The sequence below is a fragment of the Panthera tigris genome, chromosome B1 (assembly GCF_018350195.1).
Source record: "Panthera tigris isolate Pti1 chromosome B1, P.tigris_Pti1_mat1.1, whole genome shotgun sequence".
Lineage (NCBI taxonomy): Eukaryota > Metazoa > Chordata > Mammalia > Carnivora > Felidae > Panthera > Panthera tigris.
Genome location: NC_056663.1, coordinates 144,588,613 through 144,612,323, shown reverse-complemented (window position 1 = coordinate 144,612,323; position 23,711 = coordinate 144,588,613). Strand labels below are relative to the sequence as shown.

General features: G+C 37.5%; 1 protein-coding gene across 2 annotated transcripts in view; it reads left to right on the top strand.

The window, feature by feature from the left end:
• The window catches only part of MTHFD2L (methylenetetrahydrofolate dehydrogenase (NADP+ dependent) 2 like), a 145,433-nt gene that overhangs the window by 18,069 nt on the left and 103,653 nt on the right, over positions 1-23,711 (top strand). For both annotated transcript variants that reach the window (XM_042984385.1, XM_042984382.1), the window contains one exon: positions 710-832. In XM_042984385.1, coding sequence (XP_042840319.1) covers positions 710-832 — 123 coding nt within the window. The remainder of the gene's footprint in view (positions 1-709; positions 833-23,711) is intronic.

The window sequence follows — 23,711 nt, the reverse complement described above, 5'->3', positions numbered from 1 at the left end:
CAGGTCATGATCTCGCAGTTTGTGAATTCGAGGCCCACATCGGGCTCTGTGCCGTCAGCCTGTCAGCACAGAGCCCACTCCAGATCCTCTGTCCCCCTCTGTCTGCCCCTCCCCACTGGCGCTCTCTCAAAATGAAATAAACATTAAAGGGCCCATTTTTAGGTATAGCATAGGGAATGTAGTCAGTGATATTGTAATAGCATTGTATGGTGACCGTTGTAGCTACACTTGTGATTAGCCTAGCTAGCTAAATGAACATACTTGTCGAATCACCATGTTGTATACCCGAGACTGGTGTAACATTGTGTGTCAGCTGTATTTCAATTTTTTTTTAAAAAAGGCCTATTTTTATTATACTTGCTTTAATCAGATAATAAACCTGGCCAGTTCGCTCTGCTGAACTTGGCCTAATAATGGTGGTGAGGAGTATTAACATATTTACTAGATTCACATCCCCTAACAGTAGCTTATCACAAATAAATGCAATACGATACTGGGCCAAAAATTGCGTGTGAATCATGAGAAAACATCTGTACTCTTTGAGACATCCCTTTTAGTGGTGGTTTGAACATCATCTTTGTAGAAGGTCCTTTCCTTCCAATGAGGCAAGGCGCAGAGGAAACCTTTTACGCACCGTGTAAGACACCATTGTTGAAAAACCACATCTTTGCTGGTCAAATGACTCTCTCTGTGTTTGTTGTTCTTCCAGGGATCCGTAGTGAGATCATTCTAAAACCAAAGGATGTTTCTCAGGAAGAACTTTTGGATATAACTGATCAATTGAATATGGACCCACGAGTCAGTGGTATATTGGTTCAGTTACCACTACCAGGTACCTAAGGCTCTTGTATATGTCTGCTTTGGTGAGGAAAAAGGGCGTCTTTCAACATTCTATCACGACACTGCAAGTAGTTTAGGAAATACGTTCACGAAGGGACTAGCTCTCACACTAGCAGGTAATTGTTGGCAAAGCCTGGATGACTTCTGCTTGCAATGACTGAAACTTGTAAGGGAAAAATGTAGGCAAAAATTACACGTAGTCCTTACTTTGTACAATAGCCCCAAGACCGTGACAATGACTGTGCACGCTGAAACCAGGCAAAGCAACCTTAAAAACCCAATGGGAAAAACAACAGTCATTCTCTGAGCTTTATTTTTTTATTTTTTTAAACAAAAATTAAAAAAATATTTTTTAATGTTTACTTATTTTTGAAAGAGAGAGAGAGAGAGAGAGTGGGGGAGGGGTAGTGAAGGAGGGAGACACAGAATCTGAAGCAGGCTCCAGGCTTTGAACTGTCAGCATAGAGCCCGACGCGGGGCTCGAACTCACGAACTGTGAGGTCATGACCTGAGATGAAGTCGGACGCTTAACCGACTGAGCGACCCAGGCGCCCCTTAAACAAAATTTTTTTAATGTTTATTCATTTTTGAGAGACACAGAGAGGCAGAGCGTGAGTGGGAAGAAGGGCAGAGAGAGAGGGAGACACAGAATCCGAAGCAGGCTCCAGGATGAGCTGTCAGCACAGAACTGGATGTGGGGCTCAAACTCATGAACCGTGAGATCATGACCTCAGCCGAAGTTGGACACTTAACTGACTGAGCCACCCAGGCGCCCCTCGTTCTCTGACCTTTAAAATGTTCTCCCAAAACATTAAAAACTCTCTCTCTGTGGTTCATAAACATATAGGGAAATGGAACACAAAAAAAGAGGGAAGCTAGTATTTGTTCAGCACACTATAATTTAAAACATTAGAAACATCGAGAATTAAAGTGTTATTTCTTTGCAAAAAACTTGTTCAGAGGAGCTTGCACGGGAGCTTGCCTTCTCATCATGTAACTTACAATATGGAGCAAGCGTCTTTCCTGGGCCTTGGTGAATTCAACTGCATGTTCCTCTCTAAGTTTGGATCAGTTTCCATTTCGTCCTTTGTAATCATTTGCCAAGCAGTCTTCTTATGGTTCGTAGTTTTTTCACGGTTCTGAAATCTGTCTGAGAGTTTCTTTTATGGGATGGTTTATGCTGGTGCCACTTCCTCTGGGATGTTGTCATCGTTTTGTCATAAGAACCTTCTTCATGTACGGAGACAGTCCACCTTCATTAGAACTTCTGTGACTGCATATCCACATTGCTCCGAAGGGCCCAGAGACAACATTCCAGGGTCACCTCATTCGTGCACAACCCATTTCCATTCAATCAGTGTCCTACCGGAGCACTTAATCATAACTCTTCCCTTCCTGGGGGCACAGGTTTCTGTTATTTTTGCTTTGCTGTTGCCATTTTCAGACCTTCTGTTCACATCTCATTTCACTTCCAGTGTCACCACATTTTTTTTTTTTTTTTTTTTTGCTGCCCTGTCACCTTTACAGGTTAATTCCCTCTGTTGATTATCTACTTTTGTGAAATGTCTTGTGAGTTGACCACCGGGAGACCAGGAGGAAGTATGATTTGCTGTTGATGTTTGACCTGAATAACAAATGTGCAGTGATCAATCATCAACGGACTTTTAAAGAAGTGTCAAACGTGTTGCTCAGGGAACATGATGCTCATCTTTATTTACACGGTGATTTGTGAACCAGAGGGCCAGCAGTTCTTACATAATTACTCACAGTTAATTTACCATGATAACTGAACTTTGAACTGTGCTATTGGACGATTGGTGCTATTTAAGTAAATTGTGGCTCTGAAATTCATGTGTATTTCAACTGAGTGAAGTGAGGACTGCCATATAGTATAGATTACAGAAGGGTTTTTTTTTTTAATTTTTTTAATGTTTATTTGTTTTTGAGAGAGAGAGACAGAGTGTGAGTGGGGGAGGAGCAGAGAAAGAGGGAGACACAGAATCTAAAGCAGGCTCCAGGCTCTGAGCTGTCAGCATAGAACCTGTCGCGGGGCTCGAACCCACGAACCATGAGATCATGACCTGAGCCGGTGTCAGATGCTTAACTGACTGAGCCACCCAGGCGCCCTTAGATTACAGTAGTTTTGAGTTCTTCTATAAGTTTTGACTTGCAGAAAGTAAAAAGTGAATGGTGCTATTGCATGAGATCCTTGTATGGTATTGATTATACTTTATCCAACAATATAACTTAATTCCTTGGTATATAACTTTCGTGCTATTTAAATTGTACCAAAAATTCACGTTTCTAATTCTCATACGGATTTATTAGCATTGCAAATCTGTACAAAAAAAATTGGCAGTGGGTTTAAGCCCAATTGTTTGGCTCATATTAAAAAAAAACAAAAACAAAACAAAACAAAAAAAAACCAGTCTTCTTTGTACCATAATTGCCAAGCACTCTTCTTGTGGTTTGTAGTTTTTAAAAAATTTCTCCCGGCTGTAGTTGTACTGAATTCAAATAATTATTAAAAAACACATCACAAATTTCCAAATTTACAAATCTAAAACATTACATTTAGTTTGTTTTAAAAATTAAATGCAGGGGCGCCTGGGCATCTCAGTCAGTTGAGCATCCGACTTCTGCTCAGGTCATGATACCACGGTTCAGGAGTTCGAACCCCACTCTGCTATCAAAGCGGAGCCAGCTTGGAATTCTCTGTCCCCCTCTCTTTCTGCCCTTAACCTGCACTCACAACCTTTATCTGTCTCTCTCTCTCTCTCTCTCAAAAATAAACAAATTAAAAAAATTAAATTCATATCTGTAGAGATTTTTACCTGTTTTGGGCAACCTTTCTCTGTTGGCGAATTTATTAGAAAATTGCCACTAGATGGCACTGTTGGTCTGTCTGTAGTAAAATTGCTTGCGTCCTGTGTTCCTTCTAGAGAGTGAGAAGCACAGAACCAAAGGGACTGTGGTAATAACAAATATCTTGATGCTCTAAGAAAGAACAATTCTCTATGTTGCCGAAAAGCCAATAATATGCAAAATAATAATGGCTAAAATTTATTACATTAAACATTTATTTATTATGTCTCAGGAACTTTACATTTATTACTTCATTGAATCCTGATACTAATCCTGGGTAGTCGGAGCTCTTATTATGGACATTTCACTGGTGTTAAGATTTGAGGCACAGAAAGCTTAAGTAACTGCCCTTAAGGTCACCGGGTTGATAAGTAATTGAGCTGGGATGGAAGGAAGACTGGTTCCTCGTGCCATTACTTTTAACCATCGTGTTACCCTCACCAGCATATTGGTGGTAGCTAGTGAGTAATGTATCATACTATGTGGCAAGTATTCCTTGATACAGATAATTTTATCTACTCCTCAAAGCAGCCTTATGAGTAGGAATTGTTTTCTTTATTTTACATATGAGAAGACTCGTCTATATTACTTAACCTACGTTATACTGGGACATATGGTGTGTTGATGAATAGAAAACAATTGGTTAAAGTAGAAAATTATAGAATAATGCATATTTACCTTAAATATTGTTTTATAACATAAATCATTTAAATACTCGGTTATTCATCAGTCTTTTGATGTGGGTCCACAGATCTTTGGAACTTACTGATTGGAATTTTGAATCATCTTCTGGTATTAATAATACCTATGAATCATTGCCTCTGATTTTCAGTTTGAGGTGAAACTATCTCAGTGAAAATTCTTACTGCTTTTTAAAATAGCTCCCAGGGTGCCTGGGTGGCTCAGTTGGTTAAGCCCTTGACTCTTGATTTCGGCTCAGATCATGATCTCACTGTTTGTGGGATCAAGCCCCACATCAGGCTTCGTGCTGACAGAGTGGAGCCTGCTTGGAATTCCCCCTCCCTCTCTCTGCCCATCGCCTCCCCCAACCTATGTGCATGTATGAGCTCTCTCTTAAAATAAGTAAATAAATGTTTAAAAAAAATCTCCCAATCTTCATGATTGTCCTGTTCATATCTAAATCCTTACTAATTCATTTTAGTTCTCAAGAGCCTTTCCAGAACATTCAATTTAGTTTTTATAGAAATAACAGCTGTTTTCTTCTCACACTCTGTTGTCATGTTTATACTGTTTTAATTACATTACATTATTTACTGTGAAAGAACTAGCAAAAACAGATTGGGAAAGACTTGATTATCATGAAGGTCAACTGGTAGGGGCAGGCATAGTTAAACTACTTTCTGATTTGTTCTGTGAGCTCTGAGCATCAGCTTTCATGTTTTACAGAAGAAATGGAACTCTTTGTGTCATGGCAGTAGGTTGGCTATGTGGAAGTAGGTTGAGATAATGTCTCCTGTCCCGGTCTTAATAAAATTGTTAGAAAGAACCAGTGAAACAATGAGTAAATGAGAAAAATGAGGTGATTCGAGTTGATCATGCCTTGCATTTTATATCATTTGGTTAATAATTTGGATTCCAAGTTGTCTCATGATTACAAATTGGGGATTATTATTCACAATTAGGGAAATATCTTGAGTAAAAGAAATTCTGAATTAGAATTATAATTCTGATGTTGCAGGACAAGTTTGCATGGGATGAATCGGAATGTACAAATAGTTTCCATGCCTCTCACTTAGATAAAAACCAAAGAAATGGGATAGAATTCTTCCCTATTTGATGGTAATAAGTTTGTTTCAAGCTAAACCTCTGTTTATGTTCAGGAGCTCTGCAACTTGGGTCAGGATTGGAAGTCTTCAGGATATAACCGTGTGTCCATAGTCACGCAGCCTGGCTGTTTTTTCCTGTAGTTGACCCTCAAACCACAGAGAAATAAAAACAATCACATGCAATGCTTCCCTACTCCCATCCTGACTGTGATCAGAGTCTATTAGTATCAATAAGTGGTCATTTTGTCAAGCCAGAAAGATGTCTGCTATTCACGTTCTATGTATTTTTTCTCCTAGTCATGTATTATTTGCTCTTAGCTTTTATTGAGTTATATCTATTAAAGCGATATTATATTAAAAGTTATGTCATTTGTAGAGTATGTATCAGCCTATAGTGTTAAAAAAAAGGTATAATAGTGATCTTTAAAAATTCGGAAGCAATTTTTTCTAACTAAAGCAAGAAAAGAGAAATTATAAAGTGCTTTATATATGGTAACTTGTATAATGCTTACAACAACTCTTACCGGTAGGTGCTATGCCTTTCAATCTGTGGTTTGTAGTGAAGGATAGTAAAAGAACTGAGTAACTTATGTGATCAGGGAGGTAGTAAGTAGCAGAACAATGCCGGCAGAAGCAATGATGTTGTCCTTTCAGCTGCCATCACTGTCCTACAATGGAGATTTCAAGGCACATACCAAGGGAGATGTTTGCTCATCTCGTGTTTTCTTGCTTTCTAAAGTCCACTTTTCATTTATTTCTAAAACAAAATGATTAGGTAGAAGGAGAAGACTTATTCCATCTTATCCATCATTTTCTAAAATCATTTTTCAGCTATTGAATGTGACATCTTTGAATATCAACATCTTCCGGTTTATGGAAGGGGATTAAAAAGAGATATTAGAATAAAATATTGGAATAAAGGATTGAATCTGGAGGGAATGAGTAAGAAGAGTTAAAGTCTAGTGTGTAGATTTAGCAAAGATCAACTTTTCTAATAATTAGTAGGCATCAAAATGGGGAGATTGACCTAATTAATTAGCATATAGATATATGTATTTCCTAAATCTTAATTCCTCATTTGGAGAAAAAAAGTCTTTGCCATAATTGCTTTTCTTAAGAGGTTATGCAATGTATGTATGCAGAATACTTATTATTGTATTTTTTGTGTTCTTGACCAGAGTGGGAAATTTTCATCACCCTAGACTTCTTCATGGTTGTAGAACCCTTTATTCTGTTTATTTCTAAATGATTTCCAAATTTTGACTTGACCTTTGTTATAACATTTTCCCTCTTTCTCTAGGGAGAAGAAAGCCCAGTTCTGTGTTTGAGTGTTCAGAACAATTCTGCATGGAATATTTTATTAATGGAATATGGCTTTAGCCTCTGACCTCTTAACTATATTGATTATCTGTCACACATACCAGAGCTGACTTCTTTCCAACTGTCAGGTCTTAGCTTAAATGCCACACTGCCTCAGAGAACCCTTCCCAACCCACATCCTCTGAAATTATTTTAATTCTGTTATTCTCTATTTCAGAGTCGCCTTTTCTGTGGCAGGAAAAGTTCTCCAATATCTACACGCTCCCATCATTTCCCAGCTTTTCAGAGCAGTTACGTTGGGGCCATGTGACTACCTTCAGCTGGATTGTGAGGGGAAGTGACTTTTGTGAGCCATTTCTTGACTGAGATGGTTAAAAGCTATTGTGCTACACCGCCCCTCCTTTTTTTTTTATTGCAGTTATTATGGAAGCTAGATGTTACAGATGATTTTAAATTATAGGAGGGAGGGAAGTAGGATTCTTTTTTTTTAAGTTTATTTATTTATTTGGGGGAGACAGAGACAGTGCTAGTGGGGGAGGGGCAGAGAGAGAGATGGGGAGAGAGAGAATCCTAAGGAATTTCTGTGCTGTCAGCGTAGATCCTGATGCGAGATTATGACCTGAGCTGAAACCAAGAGTCAGATGCTTAGCTGACTGAGCCACACCGGTGCCCTGGGAAGTGGGATTCTTATGGAGCTTTACATGAATAAGAATTAACTATCCTTTCATAAGTGACTCAGATTTCAGAATAAAACACACACATACATATGCACAAATTTGATGACAACTATAAACCTATACATCTAAGAAGCTCAACAAAGTCTAAACGTATGCAATAGGAAGAAAACTATACCAGAGAACACCATAATCAAATTGTTCAAAACCAGTGTGATAGAAAAGGTATCAAAAGTAACAAGAGAGAGAAAAATCACATTACATAGAGAGGAACACAAAGAAGGAAGCAAATTTCTTGCTGGAAACAATGTAAACTAGAAGACAAGGGAATAGCTTGGTCTTTAAAGTATTAAAAGAAAACCTGTCAATCATGAATTCTATCCTCAGTAACAATATCTTTTAAAACAAAGGCAAAACAAAGTATTTTTTCAGAAATTTAGGGAGGGGAGAACCCAGAAAGAGCTGAAAACAATCACCAGCAGACACATACTACCAAAAAATATTAAAGGAAGTCCTTCAGACAGTAGGAAATGATACCAGATGAAAATATGTATCTATCCAAAGGAATAAAGAGCCCTGGAAATGGTAGCTACATGAGTAAATATCGATGATATTTTTCTTATCATTCAAATCATCTTAGAATATAATTGATGTTTAATCAAAAACAAAAACCATGGAATATGTGATTTGTAACATATATAAGTAAAATCTACAACAATAACACAAACATTGGGAGAGAAGAAATGGTATTAATGTTAGATTCTTATATGGGAAGTGATATATCACTTGAGGGTAGATTGAGATAAATTCAAGGTATATACTATAGAACCACAAGCAACCACTAAAAAATGCAATAGTTATAGCTAATAAAACAAGGAGATAAAATGGAATCACTAAAAATATTCAATTATTCCAAAGGAAGGAAGAATAAAGGGGCAAAGACAACAATGAAAACACATAGCAAGATGATAAGTTTAATGACATAATGTTGTAAATAACCCAATAAAATGTCAGAGGTTGTCAGATTGGATAAAAGAGCCAACTGTATGCTGCATACAAAAAACACACTTCAAGTATAAAGACACAGAGAAGTTACAAGCAAAACAATGGAAAAGATATGCCATGCTAACACTAATTAAAAGAAAGTTGGAGTGATTTTGTCAATATCAGGCAAAGTATATTTCGGAGCAATGAATATTACCAGGGATAAAGAAGGTCATTCCCCAGTAATAAAGGGATCTGTTTGTCAAAAGGAAATAACAGTCTTGGGGTGCCTGGGTGGCTCAGTTGGTTAAGTGGCCGACTCTTGATTTCAGTTCACGTGGTGATCTTATGGTTCTTGGGATCAAGCCCCATGTTGGGCTCTGTGCCAACAGTGGGGAGCCTGCTTGGGATTCTCTCTCTCCCTCTCTCTCTGCCCATCCCCTGCTCATGGTCTCTCTCTCTCTCTCTCTCTCTCTCTCTCTCTCTCTGTTTTTCTCTCTCTGAAAATAAGTAAACTTAAAAAACGAAATGTCTTAATCACTTATATACCTAAAAAGAAACCTTCAATAAAAACTAATAGAATTACAAGAAAAATAGACAAATCCAAAATTATCATCATACATTTTAATACCTCTCTGTCAATAATTGAAAGAACAAATAGACAGGAAATCAGTGAGGATAGAGATTTGAAGTAGAGTATCATCCAATTTGACCTAATTGACATTTGTAAAACACTATCCCAGCAAACAACAGAATACACACCTTTTTTTCAAGTTTACGTAGACAATTTACCAAAAAAATAGCGTATTCTAGGTCATAAAACAAATCTCAAATATAAAGGATTCATGTTGCCTAAAGTGTTTTCCTTGACCACAGTGGAATTAAATTAAAAATCACTAACAGAAAAATATCTGGAACGTTCCCAAATATTTAGAAACTAAATAACACACTTCTAAGTAACACATGCATCAGATAAGAAAATCGAAGGGAAGTTAGAACATTTTTTAACTTTTTACGAAGACACAGCATATCAAAATTTATGCTATGCTGCTAAATAGTAGTTGGGGGAAATATATAGCACTATATACCTATCTTAGAAAAGACGAAAGGTGCCAAAGCAATAATCTCAGTTTCCACCTTAACGTACTAGAAAAAAGAGCAAGTTAAAGACAAAGGAAGGACAAGAAAGAAAATAGAAAACAGAAATGATGAGGAAAATAAATGAAACACAAGCTAGTTTGATCAAGGCAAAAAAAAAAAAAAAAAAAAAGATACAAATTACCAGTATCAGGAATGAGAGGTCACATCACTATAGACTCTAAGGCTGTTAAAAGGATAAATAAAAGGGAATATTTTGAACAACTTTATGGCAAGTCATGTGACAAGTTTGATGAAATAAATTACTTTCTTGAAAGACACATACTACCAAGGCCCATTCAAGAAGTAGATAATGTGAAGAATTCTATTAAAAAATTGATTTTGTACTTAAAATCCATTCCACAAATAAAGTTCCATGTTCAGATGGCTTTGCTGGTGAATTCTACCAAATATTTGAGGAAACAAAAAATGCTAAAAAGGAAGGAGTACTCCTGAACTCATATGAGGCCACCATTACCCCGATATCAAAAACCAGGCATTACAAAAGACATTACAAAGAAGGAAAACCATAGACTGGTATCTTTCATGAACATCAATGTAAAAGATATGATCAAAATCTAACAAAATCCAACAATATAGAAAAGGGATCATTCATCATGAAATAAAGGGTTTTATTCGAGGAATGCAACATTGCTTTCACATTAGAAAATCGAACGATGTATTTAATCACGTTAACAAACTAAATATGAAAAACCATATGATTAACTCATTATATACAGATAAAATAGTTGATAAGACTATCATTGATTCCTGATAAAAAGCTGTCATATAACTAATAGTAAAGGGAATATCCTGAAGGTGATAAGGGGCACATCTGAAAAATTTACAGTCATCAGAGTTGATCATGAAAAACTGAGCATTTACCTCCTACGATCAGGAAGATGTCAAGGATGTCCACTCCTACCATGTCTATTTAACATTGTATCGGAGAGTCTAAGCAGCACCATAAGGCAAGAGAAAGAAAATAAAAAGCAGATAATATGACTGTCTATGTATAAAATCCAATGGAATCTAGAAAAAGAAAACTAATAGTGATGTGATTTTTAGCAAGATTGGAGGATACAAGATTAATATGCAAAATGCAATTGTCATTTATTAGCATCAAAAATCAGGTATTGAAATAAAAACACTAAGATAACATCCAAAAATGAAATCTTTAGGCATAAATTTGACAAGAGATGTGAAAAATCTATACATCGAATACTGCAGAACATTCCTAAAATAAATTAAATAAAAGCTAAATAAGTGTATCAATATACAACGTCCATGTATTGGGAGACTAAATGTTGTTAAGATGTAGTCATCTTTACATTGATTTGTAGATTCATGGCAGTCCCAATTAAAATCCCATCATGCTTTTTTGTAGCAGTTGACAAACTGATGGGCAAATTTATATGGATATGCAAAATACTTAGAATAGTCAGAACACGAAATTAGTCACAGAAAAACAAATATCATGACTTCACTCATGTGGAATTTAAGAGACAAAACAGATGAACAGAAGGGAAAGGAAGCAAAAAGAATATAAAAACAGGGAGGGGGACAAAACAGAAGAGACTCTTAAATATAGAGAACAAACAGGGTTGCTGGAGGAGTTGTGGGTGGCGGATGGGCTAAATGGGTAAGGGGCACTGAGGAGTCTATTCCTGAAATCATTATTGCACTATAATGTAGCTAACTTTGATGTAAATTTTAAAAAAATAAAAAAATGGTTGAAATAACTTTGAAAATGAGCAACATAGTTGGAAGATTAACACCACCCAATTTGAAGATTAATCAAAAATCTTAAAATCAAAAGGTACAAACTTCCAGTTATAAAATAAGTAAGTCATGGGGATATAATGTACAACATGTACTAAAATTAATAATACTATATTGCTTATTTGAAAGTCACTAAGAGAGTATATCTTAAACTTTTCATCTCGGGGTACCTGGGTGACTCAGTTGGTTAAGTGTCTGACTCTTGATTTCAGCTCGGGTCATGAGATCCAACCCTGTGTTGGGCTCTGTGCTGGGAGTGGAACCTGCTTAAGATTCTTTCTCTGTCTCCACCTTCCCCTCCCCAAATGTCTCTCTCTCTTTCCTTCTCAAAAACAAAGTCCTCATCACAAGAAAAAAAATGTAACTGTATAGTGATAGATTTAATTAGATTTGTTGTGGTGATCATTTTGTAATATATACAAATATCAAATCATGTTGTACGCCTGAAACTAATATAATGTTAGAGGTCAATTATACCTTAATAAAAACAATTTAAAAAAAGACTTAATTATAAAGCTGCAATAAACAAGGCAGTATATTATTGGAATCATCAGATCAAGCAAAGAAATTCAAAGTCCAGACCTCTATCAATATGTGAGTTTTGACAAGGTGGGAAAACAAAGTAACACAGGAAGGTATGATTCTGGGTGCTGAAAAATTGGACTACTTACAGATATGAAACAAGAACTTAATAAATTAGACTTTATCAAAATGTAAAACTTGTGTTCTGTTAAAGGAATGAAAAGATAGGCCATAGACCAGATGAAAATATTTGCAAAGCATATATCTGTTAACTTATGAATATACAGAATATATAAAGTGCTCTCTTGGGGCACCTGGGTGGCTCAGTTTGTTAAGCATCTGACTCTTTTTTTTTTTTTAGGTTTTTTTTTTTTAATTTTATTTTTTATTTTTTTAAATTTACATCCAAATTAGTTAGCATATAGTGCAACAATGATTTCAGGAGTAGATTCCTTAGTGCCCCTTAACCATTTTAGCCCACCCCCTTCCAACAACCCCTCCAGTAACCCTCAGTTTGTTCTCCATATTTATGAGTCTCTTCTGTTTTGTCCCCCTCCCTGTTTTTATATTATTTTTGTTTCCCTTCCCTTATGTTCATCTGTTTTTTCTCTTAAAGTCCTCATATGACTGAAATCCTATGATTTGTGTCTTTCTCTGACTGACTAATTTCACTTAGCATAATACCCTCCAGTTCCATCCACATAGTTGCAAATGGCAAGATTTCATTCTTTTTGATTGCCACGTAATACTCCATGGTATATCTATATGCCACATCTTCTTTATCCATTCACCCATCAATGGACATTTGGGCTCTTTCCATACTTTGGCTATTGTTGATAGTGCTGCTATAAACATGGGGGTGCATGTGTCCCTTCGAAACAGCACACCTGTATCCCTTGGATAAATGTCAGTGCAATTGCTGGGTCGTAGGGTAGTTCTATTTTTAGTTTTTTGAGGAGCCTCCATACTGTTTTCCAGAGTGGCTGCACCAGCTTGCATTCCCACCAACAATGCAAAAGACATCCTCTTTCTCCGCATCCTCACCAACATCTGTTGTTGCCTGAGTTGTTAATGTTAGCCATTCTGACAGGTGTAAGGTGGTATCTCATTGTGGTTTTGATTTGTATTTCCCTGATGATGAGTGACGTTGAGCATTTTTTCATGTGTTGGTTGGCCATCTGGATGTCTTCTTTGGAGAAGTGTCTATTCATGTCTTTGGCCTATTTCTTCACTGGATTATTTGTCTTTTGGGTGTTGAGGTTGATAAGTTCTTTATAGATTTTGGATACTAACCCTTTATCTGATATGTCATTTGCAAATATCTCCTCCCATTCTGTTGGTTGCCTTTTAGTTTTGCTGATTGTTTCCTTTGCTATGCAGAAGCTTTTTATTTTGATGAGGTCCCAGTAGTTCATTTTTGCTTTTGTTTCCCTTGCCTCCGGAGACGTGTTGAGTAAGAAGTTGCTGCGGCCAAGATCCAAAAGATTTTTGCCTGCTTTCTCCTCAAGCATTTTGATGGCTTCCTGTCTTGCATTGAGGTCCTTCGTCCACTTTGAGTTTATTTTTGTATATGGTGTAAGAAAGTGGTCCAGGTTCATTCTTCTGCATGTCGCTGTCCAGTTTTCCCAGCAGCACTTGCTGAAGAGACTGTCTTTATTCCACTGGATATTCTTTACTGCTTTGTCAAAGATTAGTTGGCCATATGTTTGTGGGTCCATTTCTGGGTTCTCTACTGTTCCATTGATCTGAGTGTCTGTTCTCGTGCCAGTACCATACTGTCTTGATGATTACAGCTTTGTAGTATAGCTTGAAGTCTGGGATTGTTATGCCTTCTGCTTTGGTTTTCTTTTTCAAGATTGCTTTGGCTATTTGGGGTCTTTTCTGGTTCCATACAAATTTTAGGATTATTTGTTCTAGCTCTGTAAAGAATGCTGGTGTTATTTTGGTAGGGATTGCATTGAATATGTAGATTGCTTTCGGTAGTATCGACATTTTAACAATATTTGTTCTTCCTATCCAGGAGCATGGAATCTTTTTCCATTTTTTTTGTGTCTTCTTCAATTTCTTTCATAAGCTTTCTATAGTTTCAGTGTAAAGATTTTTCACCTACTTGGTTAGATTTATTCCTAGGTATTTTATGGTTTTTTGTGCAACTGTAAATGGGATCGATTCCTTGACTTCTCTTTCTGTCACTTCATTTTTGGAGTATGGGAATGCAACCGATTTCTGTGCATTGATTTTATATCCTACAACTTTGCTGAATTCATGAATCAATTCTAGCAGTTTTTTGGTGGCATATTTTTGGTTTTCCATATAGACTATCATGTCATCTGTGAAGAGTGGAAGTTTGATCTCCTCCTGGCCTATTTGGATGCCTTTTATTTCTTTGTGTTGTCTGATTGAAGAGGTTAAGACTTCCAATACTATGTTGAATAACAGTGGTGAGAGTGGACATCCCTGTCTTGTTCCTGAGCTTAGGGGGAAAGCTGTCAGTTTTTCCCCATTGAGGATGATTTTAGCGTTGGGTCATTCATATATGGCTTTTATGATCTCGAGGTATGCTCCTTCTATCCCTAGTTTCTTGAGGGTTTTTATCAAGAAAGGATGCTGTATTTTGTCAAATGCTTTCTCTGAATCTGTTGAGAGGGTCTTATGGTTCTTGTCCTTTCTTTCAGTGATGTGATGAATCACATTAGTTGTTTTGTGGATATTGAACCAGCCCTGCATCCCAGGTGTAAATCCCACTTGGTCGTAGTGAATAATTTTTTTAATGTATTGTTGGAGCCAGTTGGCTAATATCTTGTTGAGGATTTTTGCATCCATGTTCATCAGGGAAATTGGTCTCTAGTTCTCCTTTTTAGTGGGGTCTCTGTCTGGTTTTGGAATCATGGTAATGTTGGCTTCATAGAAAAAGTTTGAGAGTTTTCCTTCCATTTCTATTTTTGGAACAGTTTCAAGAGAATAGGTGTCAATTTTTCCTTAAATGTTTGGTAGAATTCCCCTGGAAAGCCATCTAGCCCTGGACTCTTGTTTTTTGGCAGATTTTTTATTACTAATTTGATTTCCTTATTGGTTTTGGGGCTGTCCAAATTTTCTATTTCTTCCTGTTGCAGTCTTGGTAGGTATATGTTTCTAGGAATTTGTCCATTTCTTCCAGATTGTCCATTTTATTGGCATATAATTGCTCATAATATTCTCTTATTATTGTTTTTATTTCTGCTGTGTTGGTTGTGATCTCTCCTCTTTTATTCTTGATATTATTTATTTGGGTCCTTTCCTTTTTCTTTTTGATAAAACTGGCTAGTGGTTTATCAATTTTGTTAATTCTTTTCAAACCAGCTTCTGGTTTCATTGATCTGTTCTACTGTTTTTTTGGTGTTGATAGCATTAATTTCTGCTCTAATCTTTATTATTTCCTGTCTTCTGCTGGTTTTGGGTTTAATTTGCTGTTCTCTTTCCAGCTCCTTTAGGCATAAGTTTAGGTTGTGTATCTGAGATCTTTCTTCCTTTTTTAGGAAGGCCTGGATTGCTATATACTTTCCTCTTATGACCACCTTTGCCGCATCCCAGAGGTTTTGGGTTGTGGTGTTATCATTTTCATTGACTTCCATATACTTTTTAATTTCCTCTTTAACTTCTTGGTTAGCGCATTCATTCTTTAGTAGGATGTTCTTCAGTCTTCAAGTATTTGTTACCTTTCCAAATTTTTTCTTGTGGTTGATTTTGAGTTTCAAAGCATTGTGGTCAGAAAATATGCATGGTATGATCTCGATCTTTTTGTATTTACTTAGGGCTGATTTGTGTCCCAGTATATGGTCTATTCTGGAGAATGTTCCATGTGCACTGGAGAAGAATGTATATTCTGCTGCTTTAGGATGAAATGTTCTAAATATATCTGTTAAGTCCATCTGGTCCAGTGTGTCATTCAAAGCCATTGTTTCCTTGTTGATTTTTTGATTAGATGATCTGTCCATTGCTGTGAGTGGGGTGTTGAAGTCTCCTACTATTATGGTATTACTATCGATGAGTTTCTTTATGTTTGTGATTAATTGATTTATATATTTGGGTACCCCAAATTTGGCTCATAAATGTTTACAATTGTTAGGTCTTCTTGGTGGATAGACCCCTTGATTCTGATATAATGCCCTTCTGCATCTCTTGATACAGTCTTTATTTTAAAGTCTAGATTGTCTGATATAAGTGTGGCTACTCTGGCTTTCTTTTGTTGACCATTAGCATGATAGATGGTTCTTCATCCCCTTATTTTCAATCTGAAGGTGTCTTTAGGTCTAAAGTGGGTCTCCTGTAAACAGCATATAGATGGACCTTGTTTTCTTATCCATTCTGTTACCCTAGGTCTTTTGATGGGAGCATTGAGTCCAATGACGTTTAGAATGAATACTGAAAGATATGAATTTATTGCCATTATCATGCTTGTAGAGTTGGAGTTTCTGCTGGTGTTCTCTGGTCCTTTCTAATCTTTGTTGCTTTTGATATATATATATATATATATATATATATATATATATATTTTTTTTTTTTTTTTTTTTTTTTCATATTTTCCCCCCTCAGAGAGTCCCCATTAAAATTTCTTGCAGGGCTGGGTTAGTGGTGACAAACTCCTTTAATTTTTGTTTGTCTGGGAAACTTTTGATCTCTCCTTCTATTTTGAATGACAGCCTTGCTGGCTAAAGAATTCTTGGCTGCATATTTTTCTGATTCAGCACATTGAATATATCCTGCCACTCCTTTCTGGCCTGCCAAGTTTCTGTGGATAGGTCTGCTGCAAACCTGATCTGTCTTCCCTTGTAGGTTAGGGACTTTTTTTCCTGTGCTGCTTTCATGATTCTCTCCTTGCCTAAGTATTTTGTGAATTTGACTATGATATGTCTTGTTGATGGTCGGTTTTTGTTGAATCTAATGGGAGTCCTCTGTGCTTCCTGGATTTTGATGTCTGTGTCTTTCCCCAGGTTAGGAAAGTTTTCCTCTCTGATTTGCTCACATAACCCTTCTACTCCTATTTCTCTCTCTTCCTCTTCTGGGACCGTTATGATTCTGATGTTGTTCCTTTTTAATGAGTCACTCATTTCCCTAATTCTTAAATCGTGCTCTTTTGCCTTAATCTCCCTCTTTTTTTTTCTGCTTCTGTATTCTCTATAAGTTTGTCCTCTATATTGCTGATTCTCTGTTCTGCCTCGTCCATCCTTGCCGCCGCTGCATCCATCCGTGATTGCAGCTCAGTTATAGCATTTTTAATTTCGTTCTGGCTATTTTTTACTTCTTTTATCTCTGCAGAAAGGGATTCTAATCTATTTTCAACTCCAGCTAGTATTCTTATTATTGTGATTCTAAATTCTGGTGCAGACATCTTGCTTGTATCTGTGTTGGTTAAATCCCTGGTTGTCGTTTCTTCATGTTCTTTCTTTTGGGGTGAATTCCTTCATTTTGTCATTTTGAAGGGAGAAAATGAAATAATGAGGTAGAAAAATTGAAATTAAAAAATATTAAAATTAAAAAATATTAAAATTAAAAAATCAAACACACACACACACACACACACATCAAATAAATGATGCTAGACCTTAGGTGTGTTTTGGTCTGGGTGTTGAAAGTGGTTTGACAGGTAGAGAAAAAAAAGGGGGGGGAGAAAAAAAAGGAAATCGTTTGAGAATTTGAAAAAGAATACATTGAAGCAGACTGAAATGAGATGATGGGAGTAAAATAGAATTTGAAAAAATATACATAAAAGTAAAGAATATAGTAGAAAACAATTAAAGAAAATATTTTTAATAAAAATTAAAAATAGATAATAATTTTTTTCTTTTTCTGTATTCAAGAAAAAGAAAAGAAACAAAAAAGAGAAAAAAGAAAAAAGGAAATCGTTTGAAAATCTAAAAAAGTGAATACACTGTAGTAGACTAAAATAAAATGACGGAAGTAAAGTAGAATTTGAAAAAAAATTACATAAAAGCAAAAAATATAGTAAAAAAATTAAAGAAAAATATTTTTAATAGAAATTGAAAGTAAAAATTAAGTTTTTCTCTTTCTGCCTTTGAGAAAAAGAAGAGAAATGAAAAAGAGAAAAGAGAAACAGAAAGAAAAAAAGGAAATTGTTTGAAAATTTGAAAGAGTGACTACACTGAAGTAGACTAAAATAAAATGATGGAAGTAAAATAGAATTTGAAAAAATTTACACAAAAGTAAAAAATATAGTAATAAAAATTAAGGAAAAATATTTTTAATAAAAATTGAAAATAAAAATGAATTTTTTCTCTTTCTGTATTCAAGAAAATGAAAAGAAGTGTAAAAGAGAAAAAAAGAAAGAAAGAAAATTGAATAGATGGACCTGCTAACAGATTGAAGTAGGACTGAAATTACTTGGTTTTCCCCTAGAAGTCAGTCTATGTAGCACTTTATAGTCCATAAACTAAGCCAGCGGTGAGACTTGTGTTCCTGAAGAGCCAAGTTGGCCCAGTTGGGCAGGGCTCAGTGTAATGGCTCTGCTCTCCACTAGACGGTGTTGCTAGCCTCCTGGGGTGGATTGTTGCTCTGCTCATAGGTGCGTACGCGCATGCGCGGGAGTGGGGAAAATGGTGCCACCCAGCTACCCAGTCTGTTCTCCCAGATCAGCAATTGTGCACCCGTTGTCTGTCTTCATCTTTTGTCCACTCCATGCTTTTTCACTCTCCGTGACCAGGCCCCAGGCAGTACCTCTCTCCCGAGTTTTGTCTCAGATGTGGCTGTTTTCCCTGGCCCCTTGTGAAGGACTGCAGCTTTGACCTGTTCCGCCCCTCTGCAGGAGGGTCTCATCAACCAATGGCCAAATGAGCAATGGCTGAGTGTTGGCTGCTCCCAGGAACGCTTGCTGGACCCTGCTGCCACTGGTGCCCCAGACTGCGGCCAGACGTCAGCCGCCCCAGAAAAAGTTCGCGAGATAGTGTAGCAGCAGCGTTTCAGGGATTATGGAAAATTACAACACACATCTGGCACCAGGCTTCACCCTCAATGACCTTGCCCCAGCACCAGCAAATGTGGCTGCCTTCAGGGGTCTGCTGGGACCAGGTGGCTTCAACAGTCTCTACCAAATGTCCTTCCAGCAGTGGAACCGCTTTTCCCCATGTGGCCCGAGAACCTTCCGGACCCCGCTCTGTTCTTGGGGATTCACCCTTCACACCAGAGCACCACCAGGTATCGAGCTGCGGAGTTGCAGACTTTGCGCTCCCCTTGTTTACAGTCTTAATTAAATTTAAACCCTCTCCTTTCTCCTTTCTCCCTTTTTACTTTAGTCCCTGTAGCTATTTCTAATTTTCCACTTTCCCTCCAGCTGCATTTGGAGAGGGGTACCTTTCCCGTATTCTCCCCCCGCCCCAGTCTGCGTCCTCTCCACCCGCAAAAGTGGCTCCCTACCCTCCGTGGCCTCTCCCCAAATTCACCTCTCTGCACCGCATACCTGCTGAATTCTGTGGTTCAGATTGTGCAGATTGTTGTGTTAATCCTCCAATCAGTTTTCTAGGTATGCAGGATGGTTTAGTGTTGGTCTGGCTATATTTCATGGATGTGAGACACCTTTTTTTAATTTTTAAAAATGTTTATTTATTTTTGAAGGAGAGACTGAACATGAGCAGGGGAGGGACAGAGAGAGAGGGAGACACAAAATCCGAAGTGGCTCCAGGCTCTGAGCTGTCAGCACAGAGCCTGATGTGGGGCTTGAACTCGCAAGCCATGAGATCATGACCTGAGCTGAGGTCGGTCCTTTAACCAACTGAGCCACCCAGGCACCCCAAGCATTGACTCTCAATTTCAGCTCAGGTCATGATCTCACGGTTTGTGAGATTGAGCCCGCCAAGTTGGGCTCTGTGCTGACAGTGCAGAACCTGCTTGGGTTTGTCCCCTCTCTCTCTGCCCCTCCCCTCACCTGTGTGTGTGTGTGTGTGCTCTTTCTCTCTCTCTTTCTCTCTCTCAAAAATAAATAAACATTTTTTTTAAAAAAGAAGAGCTCTCAAAAATCACTGTCAACATTTATTTAACCCAGTTAAATAAAACCCAAGTCCTAGCCAGAATAATGTAAGTCCTTTTGTCCTTACAAGAAAAAACTGAACAAATTGAAGATCAGTCCTCTTCTTGACTCATCAGAGAACTGAGGTTTGTAGGGCAAACCAGCATCCCAAAATCTGGAGAGAGGCAAATTCAGAGACTCACAACCAGGATCTACTCACACTGAATAGAAGCTATTGGAGCTGTAAACTGATAGGAACTTTTAAATGGAATTTGGATGAATTTTTGGAGGCAGAAGGTGTAATAAGAATGAGAAACTCCTGGGCCCCTAGTCTTGGGTGTGGCTTTCAACAAAATAATCACAAGGCATGCCAAAAGGCAAATGAAAACAGTCTGAGGAGACAAAACAAGCATCAGAACAAGATTCACCCATGGCAAAGATTTCAGAATTGCTAGACAGGGAATTTAAAATAACTATGATTAATATACTAAGGGCTCTAGTAGAAAACGTAGCTAACATGCAAGAACAGATGGGCAATGAAAGCAGAGAAATGGAATCTCTAAGAAATGATCAAAAAGAAATGCTAGAAATCAAAACTACTCTAACAGACATAAAGAATGCTTTGATGGGCTCAGTTGTAGACTGGACATGCCAAGAAAAGAATCAGTAAACTTGATAATATGCCAGGAGAAGCTTCTTAAATTGAAATGCAAAGAAATAAACAAGAAGGGGGTGTAGGGAAACCCTCTGGAACATCCAAGAACCGTAAGACATTTTCAAAAGGTACATCACAATTGCAACTGGAATTCCAAGAAAAGGGAGAAACAGGGCAGGAGAAATAATGGCTGAAACTTTCCAAAATTAGTGACCGACACCAAACTGTCGAGAACTTCGTAGGATAAATACCAAAAATGGTCAAAAGATCTGAACGGACACTTCACCACAGAAGAAATAAACACATGAGCAGATACTCAGCATAAGTGGTTATTAGGGAAGTTCAAATGAAAACTGTAAGAAGATTCTATTACACACCTGCTAAAGTGGCTGAAATTAGAAAGCCTGCTGACCATACCAGATATTGGTGAGGATGTGTTGCTGGTGGGAATGCAAAATGGTTCACTCTGAAAATAGTTTGACAGTGTCTTAAATGTACCTATTATATGGTGCAGCCACTCTATGTCTACATATTTACCTAAAAGAAAAGGAAATACATATTAAAATAAAGACTTGTATATGCATGTTCATGGAAGCTTTATTTTCTTACAATTCTAGTGGCTGAAAATCTGAGATCAGAGTGCCAGCCAGCATGGTTGGATTTGGTGAGAACTCTCTTCTTGGCTTTCAGACAGCCCCCTTTCCCCCCTTGTATCCTCACACAGTGGAGAGAGAGAGAGCAAACTGCCTCTGGTATCTCTTTTCATAAGGCCACCCATTCCATCATGAGGACCTTATCCTGATGATGACCTCATCTAAACCTTTAGATGACCTCATCTAAACCTAATTACTTCCCAAAGGCCCCATCTCTAAATACTATTACAATAGGGTTTGGGGTTTCAGTATGTAAATTTGGGGCAACACAGTTCAGCCCATAGCAAATGGTTACTGGTGGTTGGAGGTGAGGGGAGAGAAAGAGAGGGAGGGAAGGGTCATGAGGAAATTTCAGGGTAGCGAATGTTTTCATTGATTGTGGTGATGATTTCATAGGCGTATACATATGTCAAAGCTTATCAAATTATATACCTTAAATATGTGAGGTCTGTTATATTCAAGTATTCTTAAAGCTGTGTTTAGAAAAACAAATGTATTGGGAATACAAATAAATGCAATAAAACTGTCAAGGAAAGGAAGTCAAGGGAATGATAAGCCCAGCACACAGGGCTGAAGTTTCCATTAGGTCGGAGCACGAAAAGGGATGGGTTAATGGATGTACTGTGTGCTTAAATATAGGTTATTATCAAGGCCATAATTTTTGTTTTGGGTAGTGGATTTGCATATGCCTAGCTTTTTTAAAGTTGGACCATGCTTGGATCAATATTGAGATTGTGTCACAAACCATGAATTATGGTGTAACCAATTTGGGCATTTGAAGTTTATTCATATGGAAAAAAGAGAGATTTCAAACAATATTGATTTCTGATTTAAATTTAAAATTTAAATTTTAAATTCCCCACACTTAAAAAAAATTTTTTTTCGTTGTTTCAAGTTGTCATTTAAATCCCAGTCAGTTAACGTATAGTGAAATATTAGTTTCAGGAGTAGAATTTAGTGGTTCATCACTTACGTAAAAAATTTTTCTTATAGGTAACATTTTATCAACAAACTTATGTGCAAGGTGAACAAAGTGGAAGATAATTGTCCTGCAAGTGGAGTATGTTAACCAAATGGTGGCAGCATTGAGCAAGCAGTGATTTTTTAAAAAGGCTAATGGTTTATACTGGAAGCTGAGTAAATTACTTTGATATGATTTACATATTAGTAGGATGGGTTGATCCCTGTAGCCATGTATGTCTTTTCCTATTCATTCCCAGGTGGAAACCCTCCAGAGGTCCCTGAGATCTATAGAATTCCCTCTTTTTGAGCAATTGCTGTCATAAGTAGGTTATATGATGTAACTTGAAGACACTCAGAGTATCTTCAAAATCCAGAATTTCTTGAAACAAGAGTAATTACTTCTTGTACTTTTCACCTTTTTCTTTTTCCTTTACCCTGATGTCCTCATCTATTTTTGAACACATTCAGCACTGGTAAAGAATTTACCAAAATCAAAAGACCCTTTGAAGCATCCGAATATTTCTTTGTCAAAAGCCTTTGAAAAGATCTGCTTATATGATTGCTCTCTGACCCTTTTCACTCATTTACCAGTTCAAACAGCATTTCTCCAATCTGCACGTAACTCAGTGCCGGGCACCAGGGGTAAGAGGTAGTTAGGAAACAGTGGAGACGAACTGTCCTTGAGAAGTTGGCAGGCAAGGGCCCCAAAACACATCTCTTCTTTTCCCTTGTGTGTAAGAGAAGCTCATTAGAATAGACCTGCTTGCTCATCCGAGTGTCTTCCTCTGTGGAATATACACTGCTTTGAGGGCAGTATGGCATATTAGACAGAAGTCACTGTGTCTAGTGCCTAGGAAGCCGAGGGCTCAATAAACCAGGGTGTCTTCAATACCACTAGTGAAGAGTTAAGGCAACGTTTGGATCTGCATGTACTCTTCAGGTCACTCAAGAGAATTTTGAAGGGCAAAGGTAGCAACTTTTGTGTTATATGTAGGTTCCCACTCCATTACATTTTTGTTCACAGCTGGTGAAGTAAGCCTTCCCAGCAATGTCCTGTGCAGTTTCTGTGGCTATAGGAGAAAGAGGCTAAGGAAGGGTGGAGGGCCAGATCCACCCCTTTCTGGCCTCGACAACACCTCCTACTCCACCTCCAAGCTCTACTAATTCCCAAATTTGGGGGTGGAGTAGCACAGCGAGATTAGACTCACTTCCCATTCCTTTTTTGTCCCCTCACTCCTCAGTGATGAAACAACTCTTAAACGATGTTGGGCAAGTAAGTGGTAAGCACCTGATAAGTATTTTCTGTCTCGAGACCTTGATGTGGAACCCAAAGGGTGTAATTTAAATATTACTTATTGGCTTGAGAACAGGAAACACCGCTTCCAAAAGTATCTCTCTTATTTACTCCTACAAAATAATTAACTCCTTAAGAGACTATAGCCAAATAATTTGATTAGGCAGACATTTATTCCATTAGAAAGAAGGCTCCAGAGGGTAAGAATTGTGTCTCTTTGGTTCACTGTGTTTCATGAA